Raw genomic sequence first — 18,761 nt, 5'->3', positions numbered from 1 at the left:
ATGCAGATCTGGTTACTTTTTGTTCTGATCATGCTGGCAAATACTGAGGTACTCCGAAGGGAAATGTGCACAGGTGGACATCCTGGAATTCCAGGAAATCCTGGTCACAATGGAATACCTGGAAGGGATGGAAGAGATGGGTCTGTGGGTGAAAAAGGCGATACAGGTAGAGTATTCATATACCTTTTCCATTTCTCATAATTATAAGTATTGAACTTTACACATTTCTTTACTAGCCAATCTGATAAAAACGCTGAGCTAAAATGTTAGTGTTTTTAGTAAATAATAACTTAATCTGTATCACATTTTACTGAGCTAAAGAAATTCTCCAATTTTGCATCTGACAACAGAAAAGCCAATTTCTTTTGTAAATTGTAAAAAGGATGTCAGGATAGTAAGTTAGCGAAGAAATAGTTCACAGTATTTACTCATTTTCATATGCAAAACTCAAAACTGTGAAAAAAAACTTAAGGAATAAAGAATCAGGATTCATAAATCTGAAAATGCTCCCTGACATGTGAATTAAATTGGTTAACAATTATCACAGCCAGTATTGTCTGAATTCCATGATTTTATCTTCATTCAGCCTACTTGATGATGCGTCATGGATGCCATGGACTTCAGGGGAGAACAGTTAGGATTGCAAAGGAATAAGATTTATCTTCTACATCCACCTTTATAGTCTCTGTAACAATGCATATTATATCAATGGTGGGAACATTCCATTTTGCTACAAAAAAAAGGGAAGCCAACACTTTACCTGTAAATGGCAGGAATCTTCCATTTTGACCACAAACACAGGACAGATATTATAAGCATCACTGAGCGACAGCATGACTATTTCTGCAAATTTAAATATTTTAATCATGGAATATAAAAAAGCACACTGGGTAGACATAGCACTTCAAATGATATTATCAAATAATAATAATTTCAGAGAGGGGGCAAATAGACCATCCAGACATTTGGGAACAAACAATTCTTAAGACATAAAATACCTTCCAAATTCGATATTAAATCAGAAACATATCAAAGTTAATATACTTGTATATATAACTGTGAGAAGGAGCAGATATTTTGGAAGTAGTAGTAAAACTTCTGAAACTTACTTTAACCTCAGATCAACTAAAATTCTTGCAAGACTGTGATTTAGCAGAAGAGTTAAACAAGTCAGGAGAATCCAAAGCTAATTTCATTAATGATCTCTGCAGATTGGTGGAGATATGAAACTATGGTGATTTAAAGCCTTGGTTCATAAGAAACAATTATTGTTAGAATTGCTAATGTCTATTTCTCACATTTATTGCAGTCCAAAAAAAATCCAGAAAAAGTGATATAGGTGGTGAGTGAAGCCAGTGTGGAATCAGCACAGAACAATCCTAACAGGGAAGATTTAACTTATTGCAGGGGATAGTGGAGTTTGTCCTGTTAATAAAGCCTAAAACCACAAAAGACACACATGAGAAACCAGTACAGTGACAAGGACAGACATCAGATTCTAAAGGTTCCTGTCAGGGCTAGGGAGCAAGGAAAATTCACAAGTAAAGACCATGCCCAGCTATTTAAAAGGAATGTTTTATCTGTAACACACTAGGTCATTCAGAAAATGTGCCAGTGTTGGGCACAGTCACAGCAAAGCAAAAAGTCAAGTAACTGTCAAAAGTCAAACAAAGAGATTAATGAGGGAGACGATCTACAACAGGAGTCAAGCCAAAAGTATTCCTCAATGGGTTAGGTGATCCAGACTTGGTCTTCTGGCAAGATGATCTATCAAGTCAATAGGCATCTTATTAATTTCAGTTTGATCCAGAGCAGTTGTCAATTAGGAGAGGGGCAGGGTATGGCAACTTCTTGGTGACTTACTGCTCCCCAAACCGAAAGTGTCTAACAGTGAAGTGCCGCCCACACTTTCTGCTGGGAGTGTTTACTTCTGCCATCCAGACAGCAGTTCACATTCCACCCCGTGCGGAAATGAAGAGCGCACTTGATGAAACATACACTGCCACAAAAAGCCTTGTTTAGAATACCCTAAGGCATTGCTCATCGTGGCCGATGACTTCCACCAGGCAACCTCAAGAGCATGCTACCAAAATACCATCAACTCCTGTCTATCAGAGGACCAAATGCCTTGGACCACTGCCATGCAATCATTGATGACACCTACCGCTCCATACCCACTCCCATTTTGATAAATCAGACCATAAGGCTGTGTTCCTTCTCCCAGATTACAAGCAGAAACTGAAGAGTGAGGATCTGGGACAGAACGTTGTATATTGCTGGTCTCGGGTAACAGACAAGTTCCAACGTGATTGCTTGGAGTCAGTGGACTGGTCCATGTTAAAGAACTCAGCGGCCAACCTAACTGAGTATGCTACTACCATCACAGACATCAGTAAGTGTGTAGAGGACTGCGTGCCAAAGAAGTTTAATCTGAGTGTTCCCCAACCATGGATGTACCGGGAGTCCAGGTCCTGGGCATTCAAGTCAGGCAGCCCTGACATATCCAGGAAATCTAGGTACAATGTTCACAAAGTCATCAGGGATGCCAAAAGACAAAATTAGATTAAATGCAAGTCCTGCAAACTAACTATATAAACACATGTCAACTGTGGTGAGGCTTACATGGGCTAAAAGCTAAGTCGAGTAGAATCCCTACCCAATGAGCTCAATGCATTCTATGCTGCTTTTGAACCGAAGGTCAATGAAACGATGTCATGTGCCCCGACAGCTATCACCGCAGATGTTGGATCGGCCTTCCTGAAGGTGAACCCTTGGAAAGCAACTAGCCCCGATAGAGTCTTTAGCCATTCACTCGGATCCCGCACAGACCAGCTGGAGGGAATATTCATAGACATCTTTAATCTCTTTTTACTCCAATGTGAGGTTCTCACCTTTTCAAGAAGGCCACTATCATCCCTTTGCCAAAGAAAAATCAAACAATGTGCCTTAATGACTAACACCCAGTGACTCTGACATACATCATTATTAAGTGCTTCAAGAATTTAGTAATGGTACACATCAACTCTAGCCTCCCAGACTGCCTTGATCCACTGCAATTTTCCTACCATCGCGTTACATCCATGGCCACCTCCTTGACCCTATACTCATCCCTGGAACATTTCGATAGCAAGGACACCTACATCAGACTACTATTTATTTAGCTCTGCCTTCAACAACATAATTCTAACCAAACCCATCTCCAAACTCTGAAATCTAGGACTCTGCTCCACACTTTGCAACTGGATCCTTGACTTCCTGACCCAGAGACTGCAGTCAGTAAGGATAGGTTTCAACACCACCTCCACAATAATTCTCAACACGGAGCATACGCAGCCCCTAACTGTATTCCTTATACAGTCACAACTGTGTGGCCAAATTCAGCTCTAACTCCATTTACAAATTTGCTAAATACACGATCATAGTCGCTTGGACCTCAAACAACAACAAGACAGAGTACAAGAAAGACAGCCAGCTTAATATCACGGTGTAAGGTCAACAATCTCTCCCACAATGTCAGCAAAACCAGGAGCTGGTCATTGAATTGGAGTGAAGGACACGTCCTTGTCTGCATCAATGTTGCTGAGGTGGAGGTAGTCGAGAGTGTCAAGTTCCTAGGAATAAATGTCGCCAACAACCTATTCTGGTCCATCCACATCAAGGGTACAGTCAAGAAAGCACACCAATGTCTCTACTTCCTCAGAAGGCTGAGGAAATTTGGCATATCTACAATGACTCTTACCAAACTTTAGAGCGTGCCATAGAAAGCAGCCAATCCAGATGCATCACAGCTTGGTATGCTAACTGCTACTCTCAAAAAATTAGACAGCTGTGAACGCAGCCCAGTCTATCACTCAAACCAGCCTTCCACTGACTCTCTACTTCCCACTGTCTTGGGAAAAAAGCCAAAATAATCAAAGACTCCTCCCATCCCAGATATACTTTCTCCCATCGGGCAGAAGATGCAAAAGTTTGAAAATACATAACAACAAGTTCAAGAGCAGCTTATTCCCCTAATGAATGGACCTCTCATTTATTAGATCTTTCTACGTACATTCTCTGTAGCATTATATTCTGCATCCTGTTCTATTACCCTAATGTACTTATGTAAGGTATGGTTAGTTGGGATAGCATGCAAAATAATACTTTTCACTGTCTCCGTTCATGTGACAATAATAAGTCAAAAATATCAATTCAATAGAATATATTAGATAGTGAACAATGGTTGATAATACCTGCTACTGACAACAGTGCAATTACATGGTCCAGGAGCTATACAACATAAGCTTGCAAGTTGCTATAATCAACTCTTTAATACATTAAATAGTAAAGAGTCAACATAATATTTCATAGTGAAGAATTCTTACTTTTAAATCTGAATACAAGTTTGGACTGCAATCTTCTTTAAATAATGGAAATAGCAGCTGGTCCAGGAATAACCAGTCAGAGAGCAAAAGTCAAGGAGCATTCAGTTAAGGAACTGCCATTCATGGAACAACCTATCATAGACTCATATAGATCTACAGCAGAGAAAAAAGGCCCTTCAGCCCATCATATCCACACCAGCCAAAAATAGCAACCTAACTATTCGAATCCCATTTTCTAGCAATTGACCCATAGCCTTGGATGCCTTGACATTGCAAGTGCATATCTACATACTTCATAAATGTCTTGAAGGTTTCTGCCTCTATCATCCTTACAGGCAGTGAGTTCCAGATTCCCACCACCCTGTGAGGGGGATTAGGACCTTCATCAGAGAACTCCATCCAAACAGGTTATGGTAAATTGTATTACTGTTTACTTAAAGTTGAACACAGACAACAAACAGTTTAGAGTAAATTTTCACCTTCACTGCCTGGATGTATATCTCATGGAAGTGATTGACCACCAATTTTAGAATTGATACAACTTTCTTTGTTGTAAAACTAAAGGTCTGGAATGCAGATTGTATAAAAGGTACATAAACTACCTGCTTAGATCATTGCCCAGTGCTGAGGATTAACATTTGCTGTCTTAATGTGAGGGAGGTTGACACCACAAAACAGGTTTTTAATATCTCAGTTGTGTTCTGCAGTGTTGCCTTACATTGCACTGAATTCAAACTATCTAGCCTAATACAAAGGTTCTCTGGTGAAACAACAGGTGAAATCGGGAAAGTTGGACCTCCAGGCCCCATGGGACCAAAAGGTGAACCTGGCGAACAAGGCAAGAAGTTTCATATTTTCCAATAAATTACTATGCTGTGTTCACCAAGTCTGAGAGTGCAATGATCAATATTGTCTGTATTACAATAGTTTAACACAATGTGTGTTTGGATTTTTGATATTTGATGATTAAGTAGAATTAATTATACAGATTTTCCACTGGCTGGGCTGTTGCTATTCCAGTATAAATGCAATTTGCACATTAGGATCTTGTGGAATCCCCATTATGGCACACTGAAGGAATTTCCTGGCTCATTGAAGATTTTCTGGGAATTTCCCCAATGTCTGGAACACTCTGAAAGTCTGTATTTAAATTGGAGAATGAAAATTAAGTAAATAGTTACTCAGGAAACGTTTGACCAGTAAATACATAATCTAAGTCCTGAGTAATTATTAAACTGACCTCAGACTTAACCCTCACAACCCCAACTATTACCTCCCCCTGACTCTTAAAGCCTAACACTGCCAGCAACTGAACCCCCCCTTTCACCAGTTCTGGACCTGACCCTGCCCCCTACCTCAGCGTTTACAACCTAGGACTCGGCACCCCTCTCCCCTATCTTCATCTCCCAGGACACAAATCCTTTACAACACCACCTCAGTCCCAAGATTTGACCCCACTCCTCCCATCCAACTTCTCTTGAACCACTTCCCCCTTTTGCTAACCCCACTTCTCCACTTAAGAACCTATTTGTCTCTAACCCACCTACTCCTCCTTGTGACCTGGCACCCCACTGTATCCTTCCACCACCCTCACTACTGGAACCCGGCTCCATGTTTCCCTGCTATCTGACCTGACCCCCAACTGGATCTGAAGCCCACCCTTCCTACTGCCCCCAGACCTGATTTCTCCCAAACACCTCAAACTACCTTAAGCACTGCATCACTTACCTCACTCACTTGCCAACATGTAGCTTGGTACTCTACCCACATGGTATCCTACCCCCTGACACTCCTACTCAGTACCCGTCTGTAAACCCACCCACTGGCAGTCTATTTACCTGGCATTCAGATGGATTCTGAAGAAGGGGTCACTGCATTTGAAACATTAACACATTTGAAACACTAGACTTGTTGAGTTTCTCCAGCGATTTATATTTTTGTTTAACAAGTGGCCTGTTTGCTATGAGTTCTTGTGAAGCCAGTGAAATGGTCAATATTTGACTATCTACTGGGTATAATAGCAAGGCCTTTAGTTTCCAACTGCTCACATTTTTTTGATGAGACAGAAGGCAGTCAATTTAATGCAGTTCTCAAAAGGTTTGCTGTGCCAGGTAAGTTAATAGCATTCATTTAATTCCTTCAGAAATGCTCTATTATTCATGTATGAACCCAAATGCATCATGGTATTGTATCTCCAATCTTACGGTTAAACCTGAATGGAACGAGGGCTGAGTTCCTTTGCTCATGTTGCTGTTGAGCCATTAAAACTAACTTTGTAATGTTATGTGAGCCAGGAGAGTTGACCAGATTGGCCCTTGGCCCATCATCCATTCTCCAGTCATCAAGCACCTATCTACTCTAATCCCATTTTCCCCTCGGCTCAGAGCCTTGAATGGTATGGCATTTCTAGTGTTCATCTATCACTTAAATTTCTTGTTGGTTCATGATTCTACCACCCTCTCAGGTAGTCCCTTTCAGTTACCTACCAACCTCTCAATGATAAACATCTTCCTCAAATTGCTTCTGAAACTCTCACTCCTTGCTTTAAAACTATGCCTCTTGATTGTTAACCTATCTACTAAATCTATCTTTAGATAAAAGTTTCTCCCTAGCTACCCTATGTAGATGCCTCATAACTTAGTACAGTTCAATCAAGTCCTCTCGCAGCTTTCACTACTCTACATCTGGTAAATATAATGTCTAACTCCACTATCTGTATATATATAACTGCACCACACTTTGAGAACTGCAGGTTGAAGGTTTTTCAGATTTCCCACGTGCTGGTGTGACAAGCTGCTACTAAGTAGTAGAATTGGAAACATCAGTCTCACCATGCATGGTTAAGTGAGGCTAATCCTTTTATTATTGCAAGGGTAGCATCTGTTGCCCACCCCCATTACCCTTGACAAGGTGGCAGTGAGCTGTCCTCTCAGCCCACTGCAGTCCACACAGGGCAGTAACGCTACCTGCTATTGGGAAGAGAGTTCCAAGATGTTGAGCCAATGGAACAGTGAAGTTAAGATGATCTGTGGCTTGGAGGTGTAATTGCAGGTGGTTGTGTTCCTATGCACCTTCTGCTTTTGCTCTTCTAATGAGTAATTATGTGTTTTAAGATACAACTTTCAGCAGCTAATCACTTTCCGGTTTCCCAAAGCCTGCCCACCATCTGTATGGCACAAATTAGGAGCGTGGTGGAATGCACACCGCTGGCCTGGATAAGTGTACTTCCACCGTCACTCAGTAAGCTTGACACTGTCCAGCAACCCGCTTGACTGGCACCACATCCAAAAAACCCTCAGTCCCTTGATCATTGACGCTCAGTAGCAGCCAAATGTACCATATACTTGATGCACTGCAGAAATCCACCAAATTTCCTGAGACAGGACCTTCTGAACCCACAACTACTTCCGTCTAGAACAGGGATGGGCAATTTATTCTTCCAAGGAACCACATGAGAAACTTGTTGTGTTGGAGGGCCAAACCAACAATAAGTTGAACATAATTCTGCTCAGTATTAATTTTCTCCCATTGTAAAAAGTACTAAATTCTATAGTTTTGCACTGAAACTTATAATCAAATGAATAAGGATATTCTGTTACAATAAAGATATGAAATTGTGGAGTAGGGCAAATAAAGAAGAAATAAATAGTAAAAACAATAATTTCAGTATTTCATTTTATTTTTAACATATAGATCTCACAAACCAATAATGAAAAGTTGTTTCATTATTGTTCAGTATTACAAACAACTCTACAAAAATCAATTAGTGTTTTTGATGTTTTTCAGTTCATTTTACTTGTTTAGTGAGAAAAATCCAGTCTGTTTTGAGCTTGAACAAGTGCACTGAAATCTGGTTGAATGTCTGAGGTGGATATGAGAAGGGCAGCTGCGAGGTGATCATCAGTGATGGAGGGTCTGTATTTGGATTTGTAGAACTTCATCACTGAGAATGTCTGTTCACATATATAGGTAGATCCAAAGAGGACTAGAATCTTCTGAGCATGCCTCCTCATGTGTGGAAAATTCTCCTCTTTGAAGGAAAAATAAAAATCCAGCAGTGAGACTGACCTAAAGTACTCTGCCAGAAGTGTGTCAGACTGCAGGTCAATGGGTTCAAGCTGAACATCACTAGGTGCCTTCTCCACACTGCATATAAATGGGGAAAAAAACTCACGTGCACTTCATTCTCAACCATTTTAAAGTCTTGAAATCGCCTTGAAAATTCACCATGCAGTGCTTCTGACATAGATGAGTACCTGTGGGGGTGATCAGCTGAAGGTGCGGCTTCCTTCAGTGTTGGCAAGTGGGTGAGAATGTTGTCCTCCATTTCTTGAGAGAAGCTGCAACTTTCTCATAAAAGCCTTCACCAAGTTGTACATTTAATGCACAAAAAGGCCCTTGCACTGCAGTTTCACAATTAGTTCATTCATAAATGCAGTCACATCAACAGCAAAACCAAGGTCTGCAATCCGGTCTGCATCTGAAAGCTGTGGAATGCCATTCCCTTCCTTCACACACAAATCTTGAATCTCTTCTCTCAGGTCCCATACACCTTTCAGCATTTTGCCCAGGCTGAGCCACCTGACAGCTGTGTGGTAGCCTATGTCACGATGTAAGGTCTCATTTTCCTCCAAAAGTGCAACAAACTGCATGTGATTCAAAGCTCTTGCCCTGATGAAGTTAACTATTTTAGTTACAACATCAACCACATGGTTAATTTTTTAACACTGACTTACACAACACTTCCTGATGTATAATATAATGCAAAAATATCAACTTCTGTTCAGGATCAATTTCTGTCACTTTATCCTGCATTCTCTTTAAGAGTCCGACATTTTGTTCCCGTTAGATTTGGACAACTATCCGTTGTCACACTCGCCAGCTTGTCCCATTTTAGTTCCAAAGTGTCCAAACATGCATTTACCTCCTGTGAACAAATCATTACCAGTTGTTGTTCCTTTCATTGACTGCATGGCTGCCAGCTCCTCCGTGATTTTAAAGTCCATAGTTATCCCACGGACGAAGATGAGTAGCTGAGCTGTGTCACGTACATCGCAGCTCTCACCCAAAGCCAAGGAAAACAAGTCAAAGTTGACCGCCCTGTGCTGCAACTGAAGCTCCAGATTTCTCGTGATGTCCCCAGTCCTTCTCGTTACAGTGCGTCGGGAGAGGGGCACATTCTCAAATGCCTCCTTTTTCTCCAGGCATGTTAGTTCTGCAGAGTCCAACAAGCACTCCTTAATAAACTCTCCATCAGAAAACGGTTTACTGTTTCTGGCAATTTTGTGGGATATGACAGAACTTGTCTTGGTGTTAGCTGACATTTTGAGGGCTAGCCAGCAAGTATTACGTTTGGCTGTTCATGCAGGCACATACACGCGCATGTACGTCCATACGTAAATAAAAAAAGCATCCTTTTCAGAACAAAAGCAACACAGTTGTATTGCGTACATGGCATAAATACATTTTCATTTATGTTCTAATTTAAGATTGACCTCATGCGGGCCGGACAGGAACGACCAAAGGGCCAGATATGGCCTGCGGGCCGTAAAATGCCCAGGTCTGGTCTAGAAGGACAAGGGAAGCAGATACATGGGAACACCACCACCCACAAGTCTTTTCCTCAGCCACTTCCCCATTGGGACTTGGAAATATATCACCATTCCTTCAGTGTCACAGGATCAAAATCTTGGAACTCCCTGCTGTGTGGTATTGTGGGCGTAGTATACCAAATGGAATGCACCAGTTCAAGAAAGCAGTTCATCATCACCTTCCCAAGGGCAACTGCAGACAGGCAATGAATGCTGGCCTAGCCAACAATACATATGTCCTATGAGTGAGAAAAAAAACTGGAAAATGGTGCAGTTGAAGGAGCTTGTATGAATTGCTACAGTAGATCTTCCTCGGGACACATTGCTGCCACTGTTCATCAGCGTGTATAGTGTAAATGCTGATGGAGGTCAATAGTGTAAAATGTATCAGTACTAATTGGCTACTTCCTGTTAGGCAAGATTATCTTCAGATTTGAAGTTGATTAAAGGGATTGTAGCTGTGTCAATTTGATGGGAAAGTGTCAGTTAAATATACCTTTCTATTATATACAAGTGGTTAATTATATATAGGCATGCTAAAATGGCAGGTTTTAAAATAACATTCTTTTCATGACTTTAGGGCCATCTGGTGCACCTGGTGCCAAAGGAAGAAGAGGTGAACAAGGAAGTAAGGGAACACCTGGCAAAATAGGACCAAAAGGAATTCCTGGACCATTTGGGCACAAAGGCCAAAAGGGAGAACTAGGACTGCAAGGATGGCAAGGTGTAAAAGGGGACTTAGGACCTCGAGGTCCAAAAGGGGACAAGGGACCTATTGGATTTCAGGGGAATATTGGTTTACCAGGTCCTATTGGGCCTACTGGTGTAAGAGGTCCCAAAGGAGAAGTAGGAAGGGAAGGCCCCAGGGGACGTCCTGGAATTCAAGGTGAAAAAGGAGATAAAGGGGAAATAGGGGAGAAAGGGAACACTGGAGAGAATGCATTGATAAGGAATAGTGCATTTAGTGTTGGCTTGACAGAAGTTTCCAAATGGCCTCGTTCAGGCAGTCCAATCAAGTTTGAAAAAGTCATATATAACAACCAAAATCACTATAACGTCTCCACAGGGAAATTTACCTGTGTATTTTCTGGGGTTTATTATTTTGTTTATCATATCACTGTCTATGTCAAACATGTCAGGGTTGCTTTATATAAGAATGGTGCTTTGGTTCTCAATACTTTTGATAGCTATCAGAATAGTGAGGATCAGGCTGCAGGAGGTACTCTACTGCATTTACAAACTGGAGATCAAGTATGGCTTCAAGTAATTGGTGGGGATTCTTACAATGGACTGTTTGCAGACAACGATGATGATACTGTTTTTACGGGGTTTCTGTTGTTTACTGAATAAAGAATCATTAAGACAGACAGTCTTCAATGACGATGTAAGTATTCAGATTTAAAAAGAATAAAGCAACCAATCTCTCAAATAAAAAAAATGATTACCTGGTCATTGTCTCAATGAGACCTTGCTATTCAGAAATTGGTGTGCTTCTTACAACAGTCACTCCACTTTAGCTTTTAAAGTGCTATGAGACTTCCTAAGGCCGTGAAAGGGTAAGTTTTCATATCCAGTTGCTAATGTTGATGTCCAAAAAGGTCCTTTTTTAATGGTTGATTTATTTGTGTTTGAATTGTTGACATAAAATGGCTGAACATACCTATAAGCTTATGTTAAAATTTGTTTTGCCAGAAACTCAATATAATCTTGAGCTATGTTGTCCTCTTGGCACACATATTGGGTTTATAGGCTATTTCCACCACTTCTTTGATCCTACCAGCTCGGTTTCCTTCATTAGGCATGTAAACATCCTATCAGAAAGCCTGAGTTCTTGTGTAATCCTAAAATAAAATCTAAATGACCTTGATGTAAGGCATAAGAGCATAAAGTTAATGAGTCATTGTAGGCTATTCGGCCCTTCCAGCCTGATCTGTCATTCAAGGAGGTCATAGCTGATCATTTGTCTCAACCTTCCTCAATTAGTCCCATACCATTCCCTTAATACTCAAAACTCTGCAAAACTCTGCTCAGTACATATACAACTGAGCAAGCACAGCTCTTTGAGGTAGAATATTCCAAAGATTCACCACCTTTTGAGTGCAAAGATTTCTCCTGATCTCAGCCCTAAATGGTTGACCCCTTATTCTAAGGATGTCAACCATTACTTTTACTCCGGTCATGGCTATCACTCTCCGAAGGTCAACTTTGTTGAGCTCCTTAAGAGAATCTCTCATAACCATCAGGGAACACAGGTCTAGTCTACTCAATCTCGATTCTTAGGATAAAACCTCTCAGCACATCAGGAGATCACAACTTCGTAAATCCTCACTGTACTTCATCGAGGGCAGTTATGTAATTTCTTTGGTAACATGTCAAAACTGCAGTACATTATTTTAGGAATGGTTTTAATCAATGCCCTCTATAATTGCACAAAGACTTATTTTCTTTTATAGTCCAACACTTTTGGAACAAAAGCTAACATACCTGCTGACCTCTTAATTGCTTGTGTGTTTGCTGATCTGCATATTTAATTCCACTGATTCACATACAAAAACACCAGACTCCTCTGAACATAAACATTACCCAGACTCTCACCATTCTCAAGGTTTTCTGTTCCTTTCAAAAAGTCTTTGCTACCAAATTATGGGCCAGATTTTCCAAGGATGGGCGGTCTGACAGTAGGAAGGGTTGAGTAGGATCCAGTGGGTGGGAGGGGTGATATTATTAAGCTGGGCCAATGGCAGAAAGGGGCTGGTTTGGATTGGCATGGGTCAGGGGTGATGATGGGGGGGGGGCAGTGGATGTGGTATGGTGGTGATAGGGGAGTTGGGGACTAGGAGGGTGTTATGTCCAGCAATGGGAGTTCAGGTTGGGTTCCATGGAAAGAGGTCAGTACACTGGGGGTGTGTAATGGATTCTACCGAATTGTTACTCAGGAGTTAGACTACGCTTTTGATAGTCTAACTTTTCCTGAGTAATTATGTTGCATAATTTCATCAGAACCCTCGCAAATTCTCCAATTTAAGTTGAAACCTTTAAAGTTCCAGTCACAAGACTTCAATTTCCGGAGTAATTCCTCCAGTGTCTACTACCATGGGGATTCTACAGGGTCTCCATAGCAACTCTCATGAACTCTGGAATAATAACTGTCTGACCAGTGGGAAATCTGGCTCCACATTCTACCTGTTCCTGACCACTAACATAATCTGCCTGCCTGGCACCCTCTCCTCATTCCTGATGAAGGGCTCTGGCCTGAAACGTCGAATTTCCTGTTCCTTGGATGCTGCCTGACCTGCTGTGCTTTAACCAGCAACACATTTTCAGCTCTGATCTCCAGCATCTGCAGACCCCACTTTTTACACTAACATAACCCACCTATACATCTACTTTTAAAGAATTATTACACAATTTTCAACAAATACACAGCCCATCAGGCATGAAAGCCCTTTAGGAAAAGTGCTCTAAGCATGCTGAACAAGAGGAGGTAAAGCTGGTATTAGAACAATGGAAGAGGAACATAATGTTGCCAAAGTAAGGCTACAAGCCTGAGTTTTCAGAGGATTGAGAATTCATCAAAGGAGGACCAAATAATTGACAATAAAATAGAAGAGGGAGGGCAGAAACAAGGCAGATGGAATAAAATGCAACAAAGTATGAAGTTATTCTCCTTGGTAGGAAATATAAACGAAAATCACAATTTGTTTTTCAATGAAGTGACACTGAGAAATGTTCACATTCATTGTGTTGTTGTGTCGTTGTACATGAATCACAGGAAGTTAGCTCACAGTTACAGCGAGTTATGACTAAGTCAAATGGTCATTTTTTAACAGAGAGTTGGAGTAAAGGGTAAAGAATCCTTACTACAATTAAAATGAATATCCTTCTTTGTGTTCATGTCATTTACTGCCCAGTTTTTATTGTCAGCAAACCTGAAACCAGTACATTCAGTCACTCATCAAATTCATTAATGATAAATATGGAGCACAAGCATTAATTCGTCTGGTGACCCAATTATAATCTGTCACTCTGAACATGACCTATTTGTTCTTATTTGGCAATAGTACTGAAGACTTATGCCCCAGAACTTGTCATTCTCCACTAGCTAAGCTCTCCCAGTACAGTTGCAACATTGGCATCCACCTGACAATGTAAATATTTGCTGGTTATGGCCTGTACACAAAAAGCCGTGCAAATCCAATCCAGACAATTACTGTCCTATTAATCTACTCTTGACATCAGTAAAGTGATGGAATATATCGTCAACAGTGCTATCAAACAGTACCTGCTCAGCAATAATCTGTTCAGTGACACCCAGGTTGGGTACCACCAGGTCCACTCAGCTCCTGACCTCATTACAGCTTTGGATCAAACATGGACAAAAGAGCTGAATTCCAGACATGAGGTAAGAGTGATAGCCCTGGACACCAAGGCTACATTTGATTAAATATGACATCAAGGAGCCCTAGCCCTGGAGTCAAAGAGCATTAGGGGCAAGCTCTCTACTGGTTGGAGTCATATGTGACACTTAGGAAGATGGTTGTGGTTGCTCTCGGCTCATGATATCTTCCTGCAGGTGTCCCTCAGGGTAATAGCCTAGGACTATCCATCTTCAGCTGCTTCATCAATGACCTTCCTCTATCATAAGATCAGAAGTGGGGGTGTTTGCCAATGATTGCACAATATTCAGCACCATTCATGACTCCTCAGATGCTGAAGCAGTCCGTGTACAAAAATAGCACATCTAGAAATTTCAAGGCTTGGGCTAACAAGTGGCAAGTAACATTCACACCACACAAATGCCAAGCAATGATCATCTCCAGTAGAGACTTTCTAATCACCACCTCTTGACATTCACTGAATCCCCAACCATCAACCTCCTGAGGATTACCATTAACCAAAAGCTCAACTGGACTCACTACATAAACTCAGAGGCTACATGTACTGTGGTGTGAGGCTCATCCATTGATTCCGTGATTCCACAAAACCTATCCACCATTTACAAGGCACAAATCAGGAGTGTGATGGAACATTCAGGACAAAACAGCCTGCTTTATTGGTGCCACATCCATTCCCTCCAGCACTGATGCTTAGTGGCAACAATGTGTACCATCTACAAGATGTATTGCAGAAATTCAGATACATGGGCACACCACCATCTTCAAGTTCCTCTTCAAGCTACTCACCATATATGACCATTCCTTCACTGTCACCGGGTCAAATTCCTGGAATTCCCTCCCTCATGGCATTGTGAGTCAACCTACATGTGGACAGCAGTACCCCAAGGAGGCAAGTCACCACTAACAACTCAAGGGACTGACAATAAATGCTGGTCAGCCAGGGACACCCACGCCCCATTAAGTGAATAAAAAAAAAAGTTCCGAGTGCTAGTGATTGGGTCATTTCTTCCTTGACCACTGCACAGTCGCGTCAGCAATGTGTTCACCAGAATATGTCTCAAGTCTGATCTAGGTAAAGAAGACAATGAGGTAAAAATCTTTGAGCTGAGAGAGGCTTCACTCAGTTAACAGCAAAAAGAGGTTTATTTCTTTATCCCATTCAACAGCACATGCAGAGATCCCTGTCAATGAAGCAGGTCACAAACTTTCCTTTCTGGGCCACATCTTTAGTAATAACCGTGGAGCAATAGTGTGTGAAGGCTAGTTTCTGGCTTGCAGCACTATAGGTGCTGTGCATCTGACACTGTCAGTGCAATTGCTACTGTATCCCAACAGCAATGAGCATGTCATCTTCTGCCACACGATTCCACAGGATGGACACCAAAGATGCCAGTTACGTAATTAATGTGCTGGAGGGAGGAAGATTTCATGAGAAAAGTTAACGTGGGCCAGGGATGCCATGAATCTCACTCAATTAAACAGTTTGCCAAAAGGAAGTTCCTCAAGCTCACAAAACCTTTGGTTCTCTATTATTTCAAGAACATTTTATGTATCTTCTACACTGAAGATTGATTCTGTAATGGATAGAATTCATGTACTGTTTTTACTGACCATGATCAATATTTTTGATTGGAAGTGATGGATGTTTTCTTACTCAAGATTGAGGATCCCAATTAAATTAAACCAGCAGTAAGCTTCTTGTGAGTTTAAAAATAAAGAAGTTTATTTATTATCACACACGTATCCTGAAATAATGCAATATTACTTTCACGCATCTCTCATAACTTTAGCATGCTCAAAGATTAAGTAACAGTCTGGCATTAGTACAGTTTCATCATGACAGGCCTATAGTTCCTTTGATGATTATTAGATTAGACTTACAGTGTGGAAACAGGCCCTTCGGCCCAACAAGTCCACACCGACCCGCCGAAGCGCAACCCACCCATACCCCTACATTTACCCCTTACCTAACACTACGGGCAATTTAGCATGGCCAATTCACCTGACCCGCACATCTTTGGACTGTGGGAGGAAACCGGAGCACCCGGAGGAAACCCACGCAGACACGGGGAGAACGTGCAAACTCCACACAGTCAGTCGCCTGAGTCGGGAATCGAACCCGGGTCTACAGGCGCTGTGAAGCAGCAGTGCTAACCACTGTGCCACCGTGCCGCCCAAAGTGATATTTTCGCTTTAAAATTGAAATGGAGGTCTAGTAAAGTGACAAAATCTCAGTATGTTGTAAGGTTTCTTATAGTTGAGATGTCACCCTTTAAAGATTTCTTTGTTCAGTTTAAGCAGCACAGGCTAATTTTGGATTGCTTTTTCTTTTATGGATTTTCAATCCCCATTTGATGTTTTCAGCCAATTAGCAGCATCGCTAATAATGGTTACATTCAGAAATCACAATAATGGCCAGGCAACACCCAGATATTTCCTGGCCACATTTGATTGAATGAAACCAACGTGAAGCTTTCCAAATTTCTCTTCCCACAGCTTTGAAAAATGCCTCCCTCAAATCTGGTAAGCATCCATTCCTACACCGCTTCCCATTGTAACCTTGCTTTCTCCTCGGTTTCCCAACTGTGAGGCTCCATTACTCTCTCAGTTCTAATTAGTCTAATGCCCTAAAGATCTTGGAATTTGAAAACTGAAAACATTTTGTGATTATTCATAAAAATTACTTACAGGACTATTTTCCTGAACTTTGTAACTTACATTGCTGTGGTAATTATTGTCCAATATTTTCAGGCCACTTGGTAACTGAAGGCAATAATTACATTGGTTTTCCACTTCAGTGATGGTGTAATCAACTGTGTATTTAATAGGCTGACCTGAGCAAGAATATTTTTATAGTAGATAACTTTTTAAACATTGTTGAAATCACATGAAGTTATCACTCTATGTGTGGCAAGTAAAGTTGTATCAGATTTCAAATTTACAACCATCATTCCAGATTCTTTCACTACAGGTTTCAAATTTCACTCCAGGGGAAAAAACTACATGCGAAACAGACCTAGAAATATAAACATGAAATTTTATCAGAATTCTGTGACACAGTCACCACTGTCGAATTCACAGAGTGGGCGATGAACTGTTATTTTGTACAGCTTGTTTAATCAACCGTTAGTTTTTCATGTGCCAACTTAAACACTGCAACAAAACTTTACAATTAAACAATAAAAAGGTTAGTTTATGGCACGTTATTACAACAAGTTACTAAGTAAAAGTGTAATATCATTTTCAGTACAGACACAAAGATTAAAGTTGGTACAAATAGAAGATGCTAATAAAGAGGAAATTAAAAACAGTCTGTTATCTTACTCTCTTGAAGATTCTCTTTCCAGAATGGTTAAAAAATGTTGAAGCCAGAGTTCAGCAGGATGATGATCTTAGCAGTTGAATGGTTGCAGGATTTTCCTGCAGGTGGACTGAGCACGAGAGATTTTAGGAGGGAATCAACTCTCCTTTGTGTTGCCTTTACCGCACTGCAGGTTGTAACCTTTGATAGCCTGGTCCAGTAAAACAGTCCTATGGAATGGTTATCTTTCCCTAGCTCCTTGCTGAGAACCATTCCCTCCCCGATGGTGTTTCTCAGAGCTCTGCTTGGGTTCTCTTCTTTTTTGACCATGAGCAAAATAAAATTGCGGTAAGTTTGATGAATCATTGTTCCATCAAGTCAATAAGACTGAAACATTCTTCAGTGTCCCATAAGTCTCTTGTCGCCTTCTCAGAAGCTTTGAATTCTCACACCTTCAGAAGGTCACAGTATGTTGTTTGTTACATTCAGCCAAACCTGGGAATTTATACCTCTTAACTAAATTGTTTAATTGGCTAGAAAGAGTCAATTTCATTATAAATCTGGCCGTGAGTGAATTTACTAAAGCAAAAATGACTTATTCGGATCACATTGTGAGACAAGGCTAAGTAACACCTAAGAGAAGTGAAATTGGGGCTATTTTTGATATTCTTATGACAATCACAAAACCTTGTGATTGTCATAAGAATATCAAAAATAGCCCCAAAACCTTGTGATTGTCCTAGCATAGGAATATCAAAAGTACACCACAATTTCACATCTCTTAGTGTTATGCAGCTTTGTCCCAGAGTGGATTTTATCTGAGGTTTGTTCCAGACTTCAGCACTGTGTCAGCTCCTTTGGTGACATTGTTAACGATAGACATAAAATTTGAATGGGCACAAGAATGCCATAGCATCTTTGAACAATTTGAAAACTGTGTTGAAATAGCACCAGTTTTAACAGCAACAAATTATGAGAAGCCATTCAAACTGGCTGTTGTCAAAGAAACCTTGAATTGAATCTTGTGGGGGTGTCAGTGACGGGGACAATGATGAGATTTGTGACTGCATCAGACAAGAAGAGCAGTGAGCCCCATCTTGATGTTGGG

At 40.9% G+C, this 18,761-nt stretch overlaps 1 protein-coding gene across 1 annotated transcript; it reads left to right on the top strand.

Annotated features, from left to right (window-relative positions):
- c1qtnf9 (C1q and TNF related 9) lies at window positions 1-11,305 on the top strand. Its single transcript, XM_060826969.1, has 3 exons — window positions 1-166; window positions 5,140-5,202; window positions 10,536-11,305. Exons 1-3 carry the CDS (start codon window positions 1-3, stop codon window positions 11,303-11,305), a joined length of 999 nt encoding a protein of 332 aa, XP_060682952.1.
- Window positions 11,306-18,761: the final 7,456 nt, after the last annotated feature.

This window comes from Hemiscyllium ocellatum, chromosome 6 (genome assembly GCF_020745735.1).
Source record: "Hemiscyllium ocellatum isolate sHemOce1 chromosome 6, sHemOce1.pat.X.cur, whole genome shotgun sequence".
Classification (NCBI taxonomy): domain Eukaryota; kingdom Metazoa; phylum Chordata; class Chondrichthyes; order Orectolobiformes; family Hemiscylliidae; genus Hemiscyllium; species Hemiscyllium ocellatum.
This window is presented reverse-complemented; position numbering and strand designations above follow the sequence as displayed.

What these genes read in the sequence shown, in the direction of transcription:
- c1qtnf9 (XM_060826969.1), top strand. Translation starts at nt 1, where the DNA reads ATGCAGATCTGGTTACTTTTTGTTCTGATCATGCTGGCAAATACTGAG. An exon ending in GGGTGAAAAAGGCGATACAG is followed by an intron (nt 167 to 5,139) that starts GTAGAGTATTCA and finishes GTGAAACAACAG; the next exon opens with GTGAAATCGGGAAAGTTGGA. An exon ending in AGGTGAACCTGGCGAACAAG is followed by an intron (nt 5,203 to 10,535) that starts GCAAGAAGTTTC and finishes TCATGACTTTAG; the next exon opens with GGCCATCTGGTGCACCTGGT.